A 13,919-nucleotide genomic window follows, 5' to 3' on the forward strand; every position below is an offset into this window, starting at 1 on the left:
GTCCATTTACAGAACGTGTTCAAAGTGATGACCGTTGTTATCAATGCAGTGCTGCAATCTTCTTCTCATGGATTGAGGCGTATTGCTTATCACTTCAGCACTTACCGAAGCACATGCTCTTACAATTCTCTCTCGTATATCGTGCAGATGGTAAATATTCAACAAATACGGCGTATCCATCTAACATGCCATTCAAATGTAAACACCATTTGATGGTTTCGCAATACAGCACAAATAGGAATGGTAAGAATAGTATCGTCAAATCAAGTGAAAGTGAATGAATTATTCCTTCAAAGAACAAGTCGATATGCTTCTCATTTATGGAGAATGCCAACGAAATTCAGTGAGAACTGGAGTCTTATAAGCTGAAAGATATCCTCAATGTACTCACCCTACATGTCATTCATTTAAATATGTATATGATAAATTGAGAACAACTAGATCTTTAATGTATCAGAAACATATACGGCAAAGGAAAGTTACAAATGAGGAAATGGAAATTAGTACTCTTGGCACTGTGGTTCGAGATCCTTGTGTTAGTTCACATAAAATCGCAAGGGAATATGGCGTGAGCCAGAGCAGTGTTGTTCCTGTTATGCATCACCATAAATATCATCCTTACCGTATCAGTCTCCACTAAGAATTAACTGGTATGGATTGTATGCGCCGCATTGAATTCAGTCGATGGGATCAACTTCAGATTCAGAGTGATGACACATTTATTAATTTGATTTTATTTACTGACAATTACTGACAAAGTGACATTCACGAACCATGGAAATGTTAATTTGCATAACGTGCATTATTGGGCAACTGAAAATCCATGTTGGCTGCGGTAAGTTGCACACCAAAAACCATGATCGGTGAATGTATGGTTTGGGATTCTGGAGGACAGAATTATAGGCCCCTATTTCATCAGAGGAAATCTTAATGGTAGGAAGTACACCACATTCCTGCGAGAAACATTAGATCTGTTATTGGAAGAAATATTTTTAGGAACATGGAACAGAATGTGGTATCAACACGATGAGTGTCCGGCACATTTTTCGCTGATGGCTAGAAATGAGTTGCACAGCCAATTCCCAAACAGTTACATTGGACGCAGAGGAGATGTGTCGTGGCCGGCTCCCTTTCCCAGACTTGACACCTCTGGATTTTTTCTTGTGGAGATTCATAAAAGACATTTTTTATCTACATCTACATCCATACTCCGCAAGCCACCTGACGGTGTGTGGCGGAGGGTACCTTGAGTACCTCTATCGGTTCTCCCTTCTATTCCAGTCTCGTATTGTTCGTGGAAAGAAGGATTGTCGGTATGCCTCTGTGTGGGCTCTAATCTCTCTGATTTTATCCTCATGGTCTCGTCGCGATATATACGTAGGAGGGAGCAATATACTGCTTGACTCTTCGGTGAAGGTATGTTCTCGAAACTTTGACAAAAGCCCGTACCGAGCTACTGAGCGTCTCTCCTGCAGAGTCTTCCACTGGAGTTTATCTATCATCTCCGTAACGCTTTCGCGATTACTAAATGATCCTGTAACGAAGCGCGCTGCTCTCCATTGGATCTTCTCTATATCTTCTATCAACCCTATCTGGTACGGATCCCACACTGCTGAGCAGTATTCAAGCAGTGGGCGAACAAGCGTACTGTAACCTACTTCCTTTGTTTTCGGATTGCATTTCCTTAGGATTCTTCCAATGAATCTCAGTCTGGCATCTGCTTTACCGACGATCAACATTATATGATCATTCCATTTTAAATCACTCCTAATGCGTACTCCCAGATAATTTATGGTATTAACTGCTTCCAGTTGCTGACCTGCTATTTTGTAGCTAAATGATAAAGGATCCATCTTTCCGTGTATTCACAGCACATTACACTTGTCTACATTGAGATTCAATTGCCATTCCCTGCACCATGCGTCAATTCGCTGCAGATCCTCCTGCATTTCAGTACAATTTTCCATTGTTACAACCTCTCGATACACCACAGCATCATCTGCAAAAAGCCTCAGTGAACTTCCGATGTCATCCACCAGGTCATTTATGTATATTGTGAATAGCAAAGGTCCTATGACACTCCCCTGTGGCACACCTGAAATCACTCTTACTTCGGAAGACTTCTCTCCATTGAAAATGACATGCTGCGTCCTGTTATCTAGGAACTCCTCAATCCAATCACACAATTGGTCTGATAGTCCATATGCTCTTACTTTGTTAATTAAACGACTGTGGGGAACTGTATCGAACGCCTTGCGGAAGTCAAGAAATACGGCATCTACCTGGGAACCCATGTCTATGGCCCTCTGAGTCTCGTGGACGAATAGTGCGAGCTGGGTTTCACATGACCGTCATTTTCTAAACCCATGCTGATTCCTACAGAGTAGATTTCTAGTCTCCAGAAAAGTCATTATACTCGAACACAATACGTGTTCCAAAATTCTACAACTGATCGATGTTAGAGATATAGTTCTATAGTTCTGCACATCTGTTCGACGACCCTTCTTGAAAACGGGGAAGACATTCCAACTATACCCGAAGATATGCAAGAAAGAACTGTGAGAGCACGTGTTTTGATAAGTGCCAATGTGTTAAGGGATACCACTTAATCCATAATAAGAAGACAGCAGCACAGCATTGTTGCCAATAGTCATTACTTCGAACACCTTCTGTAAATGGACATTCATGCCACCTTTGTGACATTCATTGACCTTCAAAGACCTTACTGTTACACATCATTGGATTTGTCTCGACAGCCACTATCAGAAAATGAGTACCAAACTGTAGCATCTTTTTTTATATATATATTAAAAAAAAAAAACACATTGTTGACTGACCTTCATATCTCTGAAACGACCCCTCCTAGCAACAAAAAACCAACATCATATTATGCCCCACTTTGTCCCATGCAAGTTTTCTCCCACTAACATTTCAGCTGCTATCATACTTTCGGAGTTATTCTTGGTGGCAACAGTTAGTGACTCACCCTGTATATGTTGAATTTCGCTTTCTACAGTTCTACACCCATGATGTATAAAACGTTAACCATTCACAGGACTGATAAGTTTTACAGTTCCTTGGGAAAGTATACTGTCACTTAACATGGAAAAAGTGTATTTTCATCCTGGAAAAATCCAGGAAGTTTTTTCCTTGTCCACGTATACACTCTGTTTCACAGATATTTTCTAGCCTTTGGTCCTGTATATCCACTCCACATTTCTTTTTATTATAAAATTTACAGTCTCTGGAGCGTGTTTCAAATCATTACCAGTTTCTTCATCTGAATTAAGCATACTGAGAACAAGAACACTTTTATTTTTCTTGCTTGACAAATGGACAAAAGTATGTCTCCATGGTTCATCACAGTGATTTCATATAGTGTCACTTTAGACATTCTTACTGATATTGGTATCTCTCTTCTTGAATGGTATACTGTACTCACTAGCCTTATATCAATACTCAAGTGTTTGACCAGTTACAATGACATAAAAAAATTACCTGTTGTTTCATTCCTACCACTTCAAAGGGATGGAGGCATAAACTCCATGACAATTAACTCGAAAAGCGTTTGATTCTCTGGCTGATATTTATCTTTCCCCATATGTGGAATCCTATTCAACAAGTGTTTGATACTCACATCAGCTACTGAAAGAAATTTAATGGTGACAAATTTATCTGAAATTCAAGCCGTGTAGCCTATAGTATAAACCTGCATCATACCTCAGAGGGAAAGCACTGTTCATCAATGTAATGTTTTGTCATGGTCCATAAACCAGGGAAGAATTTTCAGCAAACCAATTCCAGCTCCTGAAACAAAAGAAAACTTGCCCGCTTTGAGTCTGCACTGAGTCTGAGTCTGAGTCTGAGCTTTGTTCCCTGATATCAAAGTTTAAGTATTTCATTATGTCTCGAAATCTATCTCTTATCCTTGTACTGCAAAATAAATGTGGTCCACAGTGTTTTGACCACAAGCTATCAGTTTCTAGTCCCTCCGTGTAAAAGAAGCATGGACATACAAAACTACAATGAATGTATCTGTCTCAGAAAGAGAAGCACACCACCTGTTTCCAACTTGTCAATGGGCTTCTGTATCTGAGCACAGTTTTATATGTTTTAGCGTTGTATCAGCTATGAACATCTGCCAAGAACTAGCAGCACTGTGAAATCTGAGTTTCTCTTTGCAAATGATGTTGTTCCTGCTGTCTGACATAAAGCATTTTGCTTTTGTAATCTTCCAAGAGCATTCAAGATGTGATCCAAAGTTACCCGTTCCCCTCATCTTTAATGAATTTTAAATGACCCACAAAAGATGGTGATGGTAATTGACACCTGCATCTTCCTCTTTGTCTTTGTGTTTATCAAATGTGACTTCTTTCTGATTGATATGCTGGTTTTGGTGGAGGAGTTTGTCATGCTGGTTTTGATGGAGGGGTTTGTCTTGATGCTGTAATAATCTGTGGTGTAATCCCTCTTGACATGTTGCAACTACTTTCACTTGATTCAGCACACTGTCTGGTATATGAGCCCACTGCTAGCTTCTACTTGTCTTTTAGTTTCACTGCCTTCAGACTCTTGTTCTGGAACTCACTGCGGAAGTATTCCATTCCTTCTGTGTCTGGCAACTTACAAGCCATTCTCAATTTCTGCTTCACAACTTACACACAACCAAGCACTTTAGGTATAGTGAAATGCAGTATTCAGTTCAGAAGCATCAGCATACACTGTAACGTAATTTCACAGTCGCATGCAAGACAACTGAGCATTTGAGTACTCTCAGTTAGATGTGGATGTGTAAAGAAATGTGAAGTGGTCAATATGATCACTGCTGTAGTTACGATGTACAGTGAGAAACAAATACAGTTAAAGGTCTGTAACTTCTACTGTGTAATGTCTGTTGAATGAAAATAAGTCACAATGGTTTATGAAAAAAAAAAAGAAAAAGAAAAACAGATAAGGATACAAAATTTCAAAATGATCAATTTGGACATTTCTGCGGTTATAGTGTTAAATCTCCAGTATTTCTGGGTTAATTTGCAAGGATTTCAGCTTTTGGTTGTTCTCAGAGAGAAAAAATGGTTGGGGTGACTTCTGATAACTGTGCACACCAACTAATTTTACCACATGTAGTGATAAGAAATCCCTTAAAACACAAATAGTAATTAAAGATGAAAAATAAAGGCTGTAGCACTGTTCTATCCAACCCACTAGTTTACTAATTTGGGTTGTAGAACAAACAGTTTATCATATGTGTAACAGTATTGTTTGAGATCACATTTGATGAGTAAAAAACATAGACTGTACTTGCCAAATTTGACAATAGTATATAAAACAGTTATATGTGAGTTGTGGGTTTTGTGTGGTGTTGAACAGTAATAACACACTTTTAGGATCGAAACGACATTTATTTCATCACTTAATAGAGTGAATAGAGAAAGACAGCTGTCGAACATAGTGCTAGAACATAAAAGCAAGAAGACAAAACCGAAGAGCATAGTCAAAGAACTGTTGCTTTGCATCAGAGATGCCACAGAGGCCCTCTCCCCCCCCCCCCCCCCCCGCCCCCCCTCCTCTCCAATGCAGTGTGGAGCATGGTGGGGTGGAGCTAGCACACATCCACAAAAAAAATCTTCGTGCCAGTGAGGTGAGTGGAAGCAATGACCGGCGCGCGAAGTTTGCAGACCTGGCGCATCGTCATCAGGGTCCTGCGTGTCGGACACTTGCGCAGGCAGTGGCGAATCGAAGGGGACTGTGGTGGCGGTGGGCGAGGCAGTGGCAGAGGCACAGGTCGGCAGGGAGCAGCGAGGAGTGGCCCTGGTAGGGACCACGCAGGCTTTAAACATTGTTCCAAAACTGTACTTGGGAGGCTGTTGAGCAGAATCACGAATGTATTGACCCCATGACGTAATAAGCAGTGTGGGCCAAAGTACAGAGGTTGCAGAGCTGCACGAGCAGAGTCATCACTAAACATGACGAAATCACATGATTTCAAGTCCTTATGACCAAACACATGTGGCGTGGTGTGAGCACGTGGTAGAGGCAGATGAAGGCGAGCCACATGAGTATGCATGAGGGCCGGTAGGTCAACAGCATTGGTCGGAGAAGTGTCCTTGACAAATTCAGCACACAGGATGAGTGGTTCACCATACAGAACCTCCGCCAATGGAAGATTGAGGTCCTCCTTGTGTGCGGAGTGGATTCCCAGCAATACCCATGGCAGCACCTCAGACAAAAGCCTGCCGTGACACATGAATGCAGCTTTTAGTGTTCTGTGTCATCGCTCCACTAGTCCATTGGCCTGGGGTCGATATGCAGTCATGCGAAATTTCACCACCCCGCACAACTCACACAGGCGAGCAAAAAGCAACGACTCAAATTGGCGGCCCTGGACCATGGTAAGTGACGGGGCAACCAAATCTAACCACCCACACTGAAATGAACGCGTGAGCAATTGTCTCATGCATAATGTCCACCAGGGGTACCGCCTCAACCCAACGGGTGATGCGGTCGATCATGGATAGGTTGTATTTGTATCCCTCAGGCAGGAGAAGAGGACTGACCATGTCAATTTGCACATGGTGCAGGCGGTCCCTGGGGATGTCAAACTGTCCTGCTCTCTTTGCTCTGTTGACAAAGAACACATGGACGTGATCACACGCCCGGCCAGACGAAATGTTCAGTAACAAGTCGTTTCGTTATCCATGTTCCGGGTTGGGCAAGATTATGTAATGCATCGAAAATCCTGCGCCGAAGGGGGGAAGGCAGGGTGAACCAGTAGAAACGTCACAGATGATAGGAGTTGACGATCCATGCAGGGCAATAGGCTTGATGATGAGCGAACATCCGTCGTCCGAGAGCAGACGTTGTGTGTCTGCATCTTCAGCCTGAAGCCACGCCAGTTCCTCTAAGTTCAATGGTGTGGAGATCATCAAAATGCCGGAGAGGTAGTTGGCAACTATGTTTTCCACGCCGCAAATATAACAAGCATCCAGTGAATGTTGGCAAATAAAGTCCGTGTGCCAGAAGCGGCTTAGTGGGAGATCTTTCGCCGGGTTGTCGATTGCGTCACACGTCCTTCGACGTCACTCCTGAAATGTTTAACTGCCTCATAAACTGTGAGGAGCCACGCCAATTCTTCTAAGTTCAATGGGGTGGAGATCATCAAAATGCAGGAGAGGTAGTTGGCAACTATGTTTTCCGCGCCGCAAATTTAACAAGCATCCAATGAATGTTGGCAAATAAAGTCCGTGTGCCAGAAGCGGGTTAGTGGGAGATCTTTCCCCGGGTTGCGGATTGCGTCAACAAGAGGTTTATAGTCTGAATAGATGGTGAAAGCACGTCCTTCGACATCACTCCTGAAATGTTTAACTGCCTCATAAACTGCGAGGAGCTTGTGGTCGAAAGCTGACCATTTACACTGACTCCTTATTAGCTTTTTTTTGAGAAGAAACGGAGTGGCTGTGTTGAGTCTGCAGTGTGCTGTTGGAGGACAGCACCTACTGCCGATTCTCTAGCATCGGTAGTGATAGAAATCCGTGCCTCAGGCTCGGGGTGCACGAGAGTGTTTTCAAATTGTCGAAAGCATCCAGCATGGGCCTAGTCCAGTCCAGTTTATGCTTTCCCGTGGTATTTTTACCAGAGGGGGTGTCGGTCAGAGCTGACTGGAAGGAGGCAGCCTGAAGTATATGTCACTGAAAAAAGTTCACCATCACTAGGAAATGGCGCAGTTGTGCATAATCCTTGGAGAGAGGCAGAGCAAGGATTTTCACAATTCATGAATCAGTAGGGCGGAGGTCACCACTGTCGGTTTCACATGGTGTTGCACTGTAATAACACACTTTTAGGATCGAAATGACATTTATTTCGTTCCTCAATAGAGCGAATACAGAAAGATGACTGTTGAACGTAGTGCTAGAACACTAAAGCAAGAAGACAAAACCAAAGAGCATAGTCAAAGAACTGTCACTTCACTTCAGAGATGCCACAGAGTTATTCAGTGGGCATCTGAAAAATTCAGTAATTCAGCTCATATCAAAAATTTATGTCACTTATTGACCCACATAGAAATGTTATGCTTCACTAAGGAGTCTGACAGTAAAATGTGTTTCTTATAATGGCTGTCATTTGAATGGGTTTATGTTGAAGTAAGACCGAGGAAAATGGAAAAACAGAACTATCAATAACATGACAAAAAGGATCCTGTATACCAACAGAAATGTTATCTTTCTGCAAGAGAGAATCAAAAACTGGCATATATTAGATAGTATAAAAAAGTTCTGCATACTTTAGTTCTGTATGTTCATTGACTTTCATTAATAAAATACAAATGGTAGTAAAAGAAGTCTCTAGTTACAGAAATTCATCCACATTATTGGAATGAAGAGGTTAGACATGTTATAGTATAGACAAGGTGAAGTGAAACATGAATGAATGAAGCAGTGACGAGGCTAATGACAGGTATAGAAAGCGAAAGGTCCCTAAAGTTTCTCAGGTTCCATTTGTTTTGTGGTGGTGTGTTCGTGTCACATGGCCTGGTAGGATGCAAGGTTAGCTTCACCTAAAAATGACTTAATGTTCCATATGGCTAAAAACTGTCAACAGTTGTAAAATTAAATTCTCAGATTTTAAAGCTTTTCTATTCATTACAAGTTATCTAATAATTAATTTGATAAATTTATGCCCATAATACATTTTGGAAATATTCCTATTTTCAGAGTATTGACAGCAGGTCTTTCATTGGGTGTGATGTAAAAGGAAATGCAGTTTGGCTGAAAATTGTCAGAAAAAATCACAGAACTGCTGAAATATGGATTCATCTGCATCTGTCAAATGGTGCTATCTATCAGTTACCTTGTAAGTCAAGTGTAATTTATCCAGTAACTAGCTGTAACTGTAACCTGTATCATTCTTTAGTAGTCCCTGGCTGACAATATGCAGTAAGTTATTATGAAAAGACATTTTTCTTTTGCAGTTCATCCTCATACATTAACTCGCAGTGATACTTCAAACACATGGAGTGGTGGAGGACTGAAATTCCAAATCTGTGAACCATTTATGCGATGGAGGATTACTTTTAATGGACTGTTAAGGTAAAATTACTCAATTATTTACGTTATCATCTCTGATATTTTGAAGCCTAAGAGTATTGTGATGTTGTTTACAACCTTTGGAATAAAAGAGGTGTTACATTTTCATCATTCTGTGTATGTTCTTTACTTGTGTTTGTTATTAGACAAGGAACAGGTCAATCAGGATCAGTTATCATACTTCCTATTTCTTCCAACAATGGACAATCCAGGATGGAACCATGACAATATTATGAAAATGATAGATTGCTACTGACCATGTAGCAAAGATGTTGAGTTGTAGATAGGCACAACAAAAAGACTGTGAAGAAAAGGCCTTAATCCAAATTAGACATTATACATTCACACAAATGCAACTCACACACACACAACTGCAGTCTGTGGCTGCAAAGGCAGTCAGAGACTGTTGTCATGTGTTTGTGAATTGCATTTGCATGCATGTGTGTATTTGTGTGTGTGTCTGTGTGTGTGTGTATATTGTCTTTCTCTTTCTTTCCTGTATTAATATCATTAATACTCAAGTTCTATGGGAGTTCTAGTGATATTTGTAGTGGTTCTGTCAATGTTAGATGTATCAGTTACACATGTTCCTTTTCAGCAGAGTTAGCCACTGCACATAAATAATAAATTAAATGCAATCAGTGCCTTTAGTTGTTAAAAGTACTAGGAACTTTTACTGTTGCCTGTGGGTACATTTTTCATGCTATAGTTTTTATGAAGATGAATGTTGATCAGATAACTTTGTACATGGGTACAGATACTAACCCAGCTATCGTTCTCTTCCGATAAGCAAAAACTCAGTTCAGAATATAGAAACCAGTATATTGCCAAGGCATAAAATTATGTGATAAACTACTGTTGGATTTCAAAGATTATTAACACACTATTCTCTTTTTAAAGAGGATTGTAATATTTAATTCAAAGTGTATTATGAAATTAAGAGACACCCTTTTAATAACTATTGTTTTTTACATGGGGGTGCAATTAAAGAATACGTGTAGTTAAAATATTATGATCATAAATAAATGAATTTGTCAATAGTTACTTATGAACATAAGTGATTGGTCCATATTTATAATAACTTAGACATGCATACATACTGGAAAAGAGGCCTACAGATCTGTGTTAATTATGAAACTGTAAAACAGTCATGTATATCTGTTTGAACATGCCAAGCTCCAAACATGCAAATCTCCAGAAATACTAAACGAGTTTTCATGTGGTTTTCACAGGTAGCTTGTGGCAATGTATAAGCTTTATTTGATCGAAATCAGAATACAGGCAAAAAAGACATTGTAATTCTAATCTTTATCTAAAATTTTCTCTCAGTGTAGTAGTTTGGATGTTTCATAATCAAGGTATAATATGCCAAAGAACTAATGGGTGGCACTGTTAGTTTTGCAACATATGAAAGACCCAATAGATGGCACTGTATGTATTTTTATTTCAGTAAGAGATGAATTTTCAGAAGTTTGTGTTGGTGACATAACTAAGCACTGCAACCTATCTTTATGAATACAAACCAATAGCAAATGTACTTGGCAAGGATATATAGATTTACTGATTTTGCTTTGTGTATTAAAAACTTGATGACACTGCTTTTCTACTTTTGACAGATTTTATGTTTATTCTTTGCCAGGAAAAACAAATTCATTAATTTTGCTTTGTGTTTTTGGTGTCTACTCATTACATTTTTACTTTGTTTTGTGTATGAATAAAAATGCTTAGGAAATGATAAAGTCTATTTGAATACACCAGAATGGCTTCAAAACCAGACGGCTATGAGGTCTGAAGAATTTAATGAAGATTGTGAGGAGAAACTTGCTGCATGTTGGGAACATCAGGCTTTAACTTACTCTTTGGAAACTGCTTCTGAAAGCAAGGCATGGCATGGTTCTAATCTAGAGCATCCTGTATTGCTCACTCCTCAGAACCTTTCACTCACAGAGGATTAAAGTAACATATCAGAGCTGTAAATTTTGACAGGAAATGGCACAGGCAGTCGAGCTTTTATACCCCGAATACCATTTATTCCTTACAATTTACCATTTCACTTTAAACATGTACAATGCCCGGTGAGCTTACGTTATGCCCTAACCATAAACAAAGCACAGGGCCGAACACTGTGTGTTGTGGCTGTTGATCTTAGTGTCCGTTGCTTTTCACTGGCCAGCTCTACATGGTTCTCTCCCATGTTAATGAAGCAAACAAGCTCTTTGTTCATGTCCCCAATCATACCACTTCAAACATTGTAAAAAAGAAACTTTGTAAGTCAGAAATTAATTTGATGTTTACGAAGTCTCGGGCATGCCAGGATTCTCAGCTATTGTAACATAAATACATACTTATTTTCAGATTCCAGTTTGTGGACTTCTAGTTTAGGTGTCTCTAAACTTTTTCTTTTTGTGAATTATTGTTAATTAAACATGGAATTACCTGATGAAAAGTATCCGGAAACATCTTAGTGAATATTCGATGACTCCTCAATACATGAGCATGAAAGTATGCAATAAATTAAAGCGCTGTAATAATCTGAGCATGGTAATTGGTCACCTAAAGAAAAAAATTACGTGAACTCTTATTGGAAAAATGTTATTATTCACTGGAGGAGTTTATGAATGATGAGGTGATAATTTAAACAGGGCAACTAACATCTCCATTAAAAAAAAATGTACAAAAATGTAAAAGTATTGTACTGTTAGAACATTGTTTGATTACTATACTGTTATTATTTTAAGTCTGTAAACTAAATGCCCAAAATTGTATATTGACATGTCTCCAGCACAACAGATCACATGATCTGCATATTGTATTTTATGAGATAAATCAAATCAAATCAAATCAAATCACTAATATGGGGTGTGTCTATCTTTGCCTTTATGGCAGTTTGAACTCTGCTGGATGCACTTTCACTGAGATGTCTGAATGTCTGTGGAGGAATGGCAGCTCATTCATACTCAACATGTGGAACCAGAGAAGATAGGGATGATGGATGCTGAGATCTGGAGCGAATTTCATGTTCTAACTCATCCCAAAGGTGTTTCATTGGCCTCAGGTCTGGACTCTAGGCAGACCATTTCCTTCCAGGAATGTTGTTGTCCACAAACCGTTGCCTCACTCATGATGCCTTATGACAGGGTGCATTGTATGTTGATACAAACTATCATCATCTCCCAACGCTCCCTGTACTGTACACAGTATGCAATGCTGGGAAATGTGTTCATATCCTTCCACATTTAGTATTTTTTTAAACGCAATAAGGGGACTGCACCATAACTATGAAAAATATCTCTTTACCATAACACCACCTCCTCCATACTTCACTGTTGGCACGACACATGATGGCAGGTAATGTTCTGCATGCATCCACCTCATAACTCCAAATTACTCATTTCCAGTCATCTGATACCAAGAAGCATCACTTGTTACATGACTTCAAGCATTTCTTAGTACTGACAACAGAAATTTGTGGCTTATGGGAAGCCGCTCAACCACTGTACCCCATTCTTTTTAATTTGCTACGCACAGTCATTGTGCTAGCTGGACTGCTGGTAGTACTTTGGAACTGAGAAGTGATACTATCCATCAGTGGTGGTTCTTCCTTCCCATTTCCACTTCACAGCTTGGCCATATCACCAACACTCCATTTAGTCAGCTTTAGAATGGATGAAATCTCCCTGATGGATTTATTACTTGGCTAACATCCATATTTGAAGACATTGATCTCTCATGACCAACCCATTCTGCTGTTACTGCTTCTCCACCAACAACACAATACTCCCTCTCTCCTTTTATACTGGCAAGTCCACTTCTTGCAACATCTGATGATCAATTTTACGTCACATAGGTGTGTTCTGATCCATTTGGTTTGGTATTGTATATTCCCTTATTATGGATATACAATGAGCCAAAACATTATGATCATCTGCCAAACAATGTGTTGGTGTACTGTGATTGTTTATAGAATGGATTTGGTATGTTCTCAGGAGGTTTCCTTATATAAATGGTGCCAGATGTCTATTCACAGGTTACAGTATTACAGTAAATTATAGGCTGGTGGTGAATGTCCCCCATAGTACTGCTGCAACTGACCTGTGTCCATGGTGAAGTGCTTGTTTCTGAGTACCTGTTCTCTTGGATGATGGCATAATGAGACACCACAGTCTCATCTCAATGTTCCCGTGCCCATTGCAGTTGCAATTGATGATGTTCGTCGCGTGGGATTAGCCGAGAGGTCTAAGGCCCTGCAGTCATGGACTGTGCGGCTGGTCCCGGCAGAGTTTCGAGTCCTCCCTCGGGCATGGGTGTGTGTGTTTGTCCTTAGGATAATTTAGGTTAAGTGGTGTGTAAGCTTAGGGACTGATGACCTTAGCAGTTAAGTCCCATAAGATTTCACACACATTTGAACATTTTTTTTTTATGTTTGTGCATCAAAATGGAAACACATAGGAATTATCTGCTGTGGAGCCCCATGTTCAACAACATGTGCTTAATGGCGTGCTCTGAAAAGCTTGTGGCAGGACAAGCATTGTATTCTATTGTCAGATCTGTTACTGAGGAGGTATAGATGTCCAACATGTTGTCGCCTTCTCATGTTTTCATCAACCTTCAACCAGGTGCTCATGACAATAGCATATGAACCTGCTTCACTATTTGCAAGATGCTTCTTCGTGAACAGTAGACAATAACATTTTACCACTTGTGAAAGTTGGTTATGCCATGATTTCCCCTTTTGTGCCCCATATTGTCACTGAAATTATTCCTCATTCACCTCTGCTCCACTTATATAATTTCCTTAGCATCTCACATGCCTGCAGCATCACTAGCTGGCATTCA

General features: G+C 40.0%; 1 protein-coding gene across 1 annotated transcript in view; it reads left to right on the forward strand.

Moving 5' to 3' along the window:
- The window catches only part of LOC126191082 (putative phosphoenolpyruvate synthase), a 358,083-nt gene that overhangs the window by 38,908 nt on the left and 305,256 nt on the right, over window positions 1-13,919 (forward strand). Inside the window, exons 3-4 of the mRNA XM_049931802.1 lie at window positions 8,712-8,850; window positions 8,969-9,086. Coding sequence (XP_049787759.1) covers window positions 8,712-8,850; window positions 8,969-9,086 — 257 coding nt within the window. The remainder of the gene's footprint in view (window positions 1-8,711; window positions 8,851-8,968; window positions 9,087-13,919) is intronic.

Source organism: Schistocerca cancellata, chromosome 6, assembly GCF_023864275.1.
Source record: "Schistocerca cancellata isolate TAMUIC-IGC-003103 chromosome 6, iqSchCanc2.1, whole genome shotgun sequence".
NCBI lineage: Eukaryota > Metazoa > Arthropoda > Insecta > Orthoptera > Acrididae > Schistocerca > Schistocerca cancellata.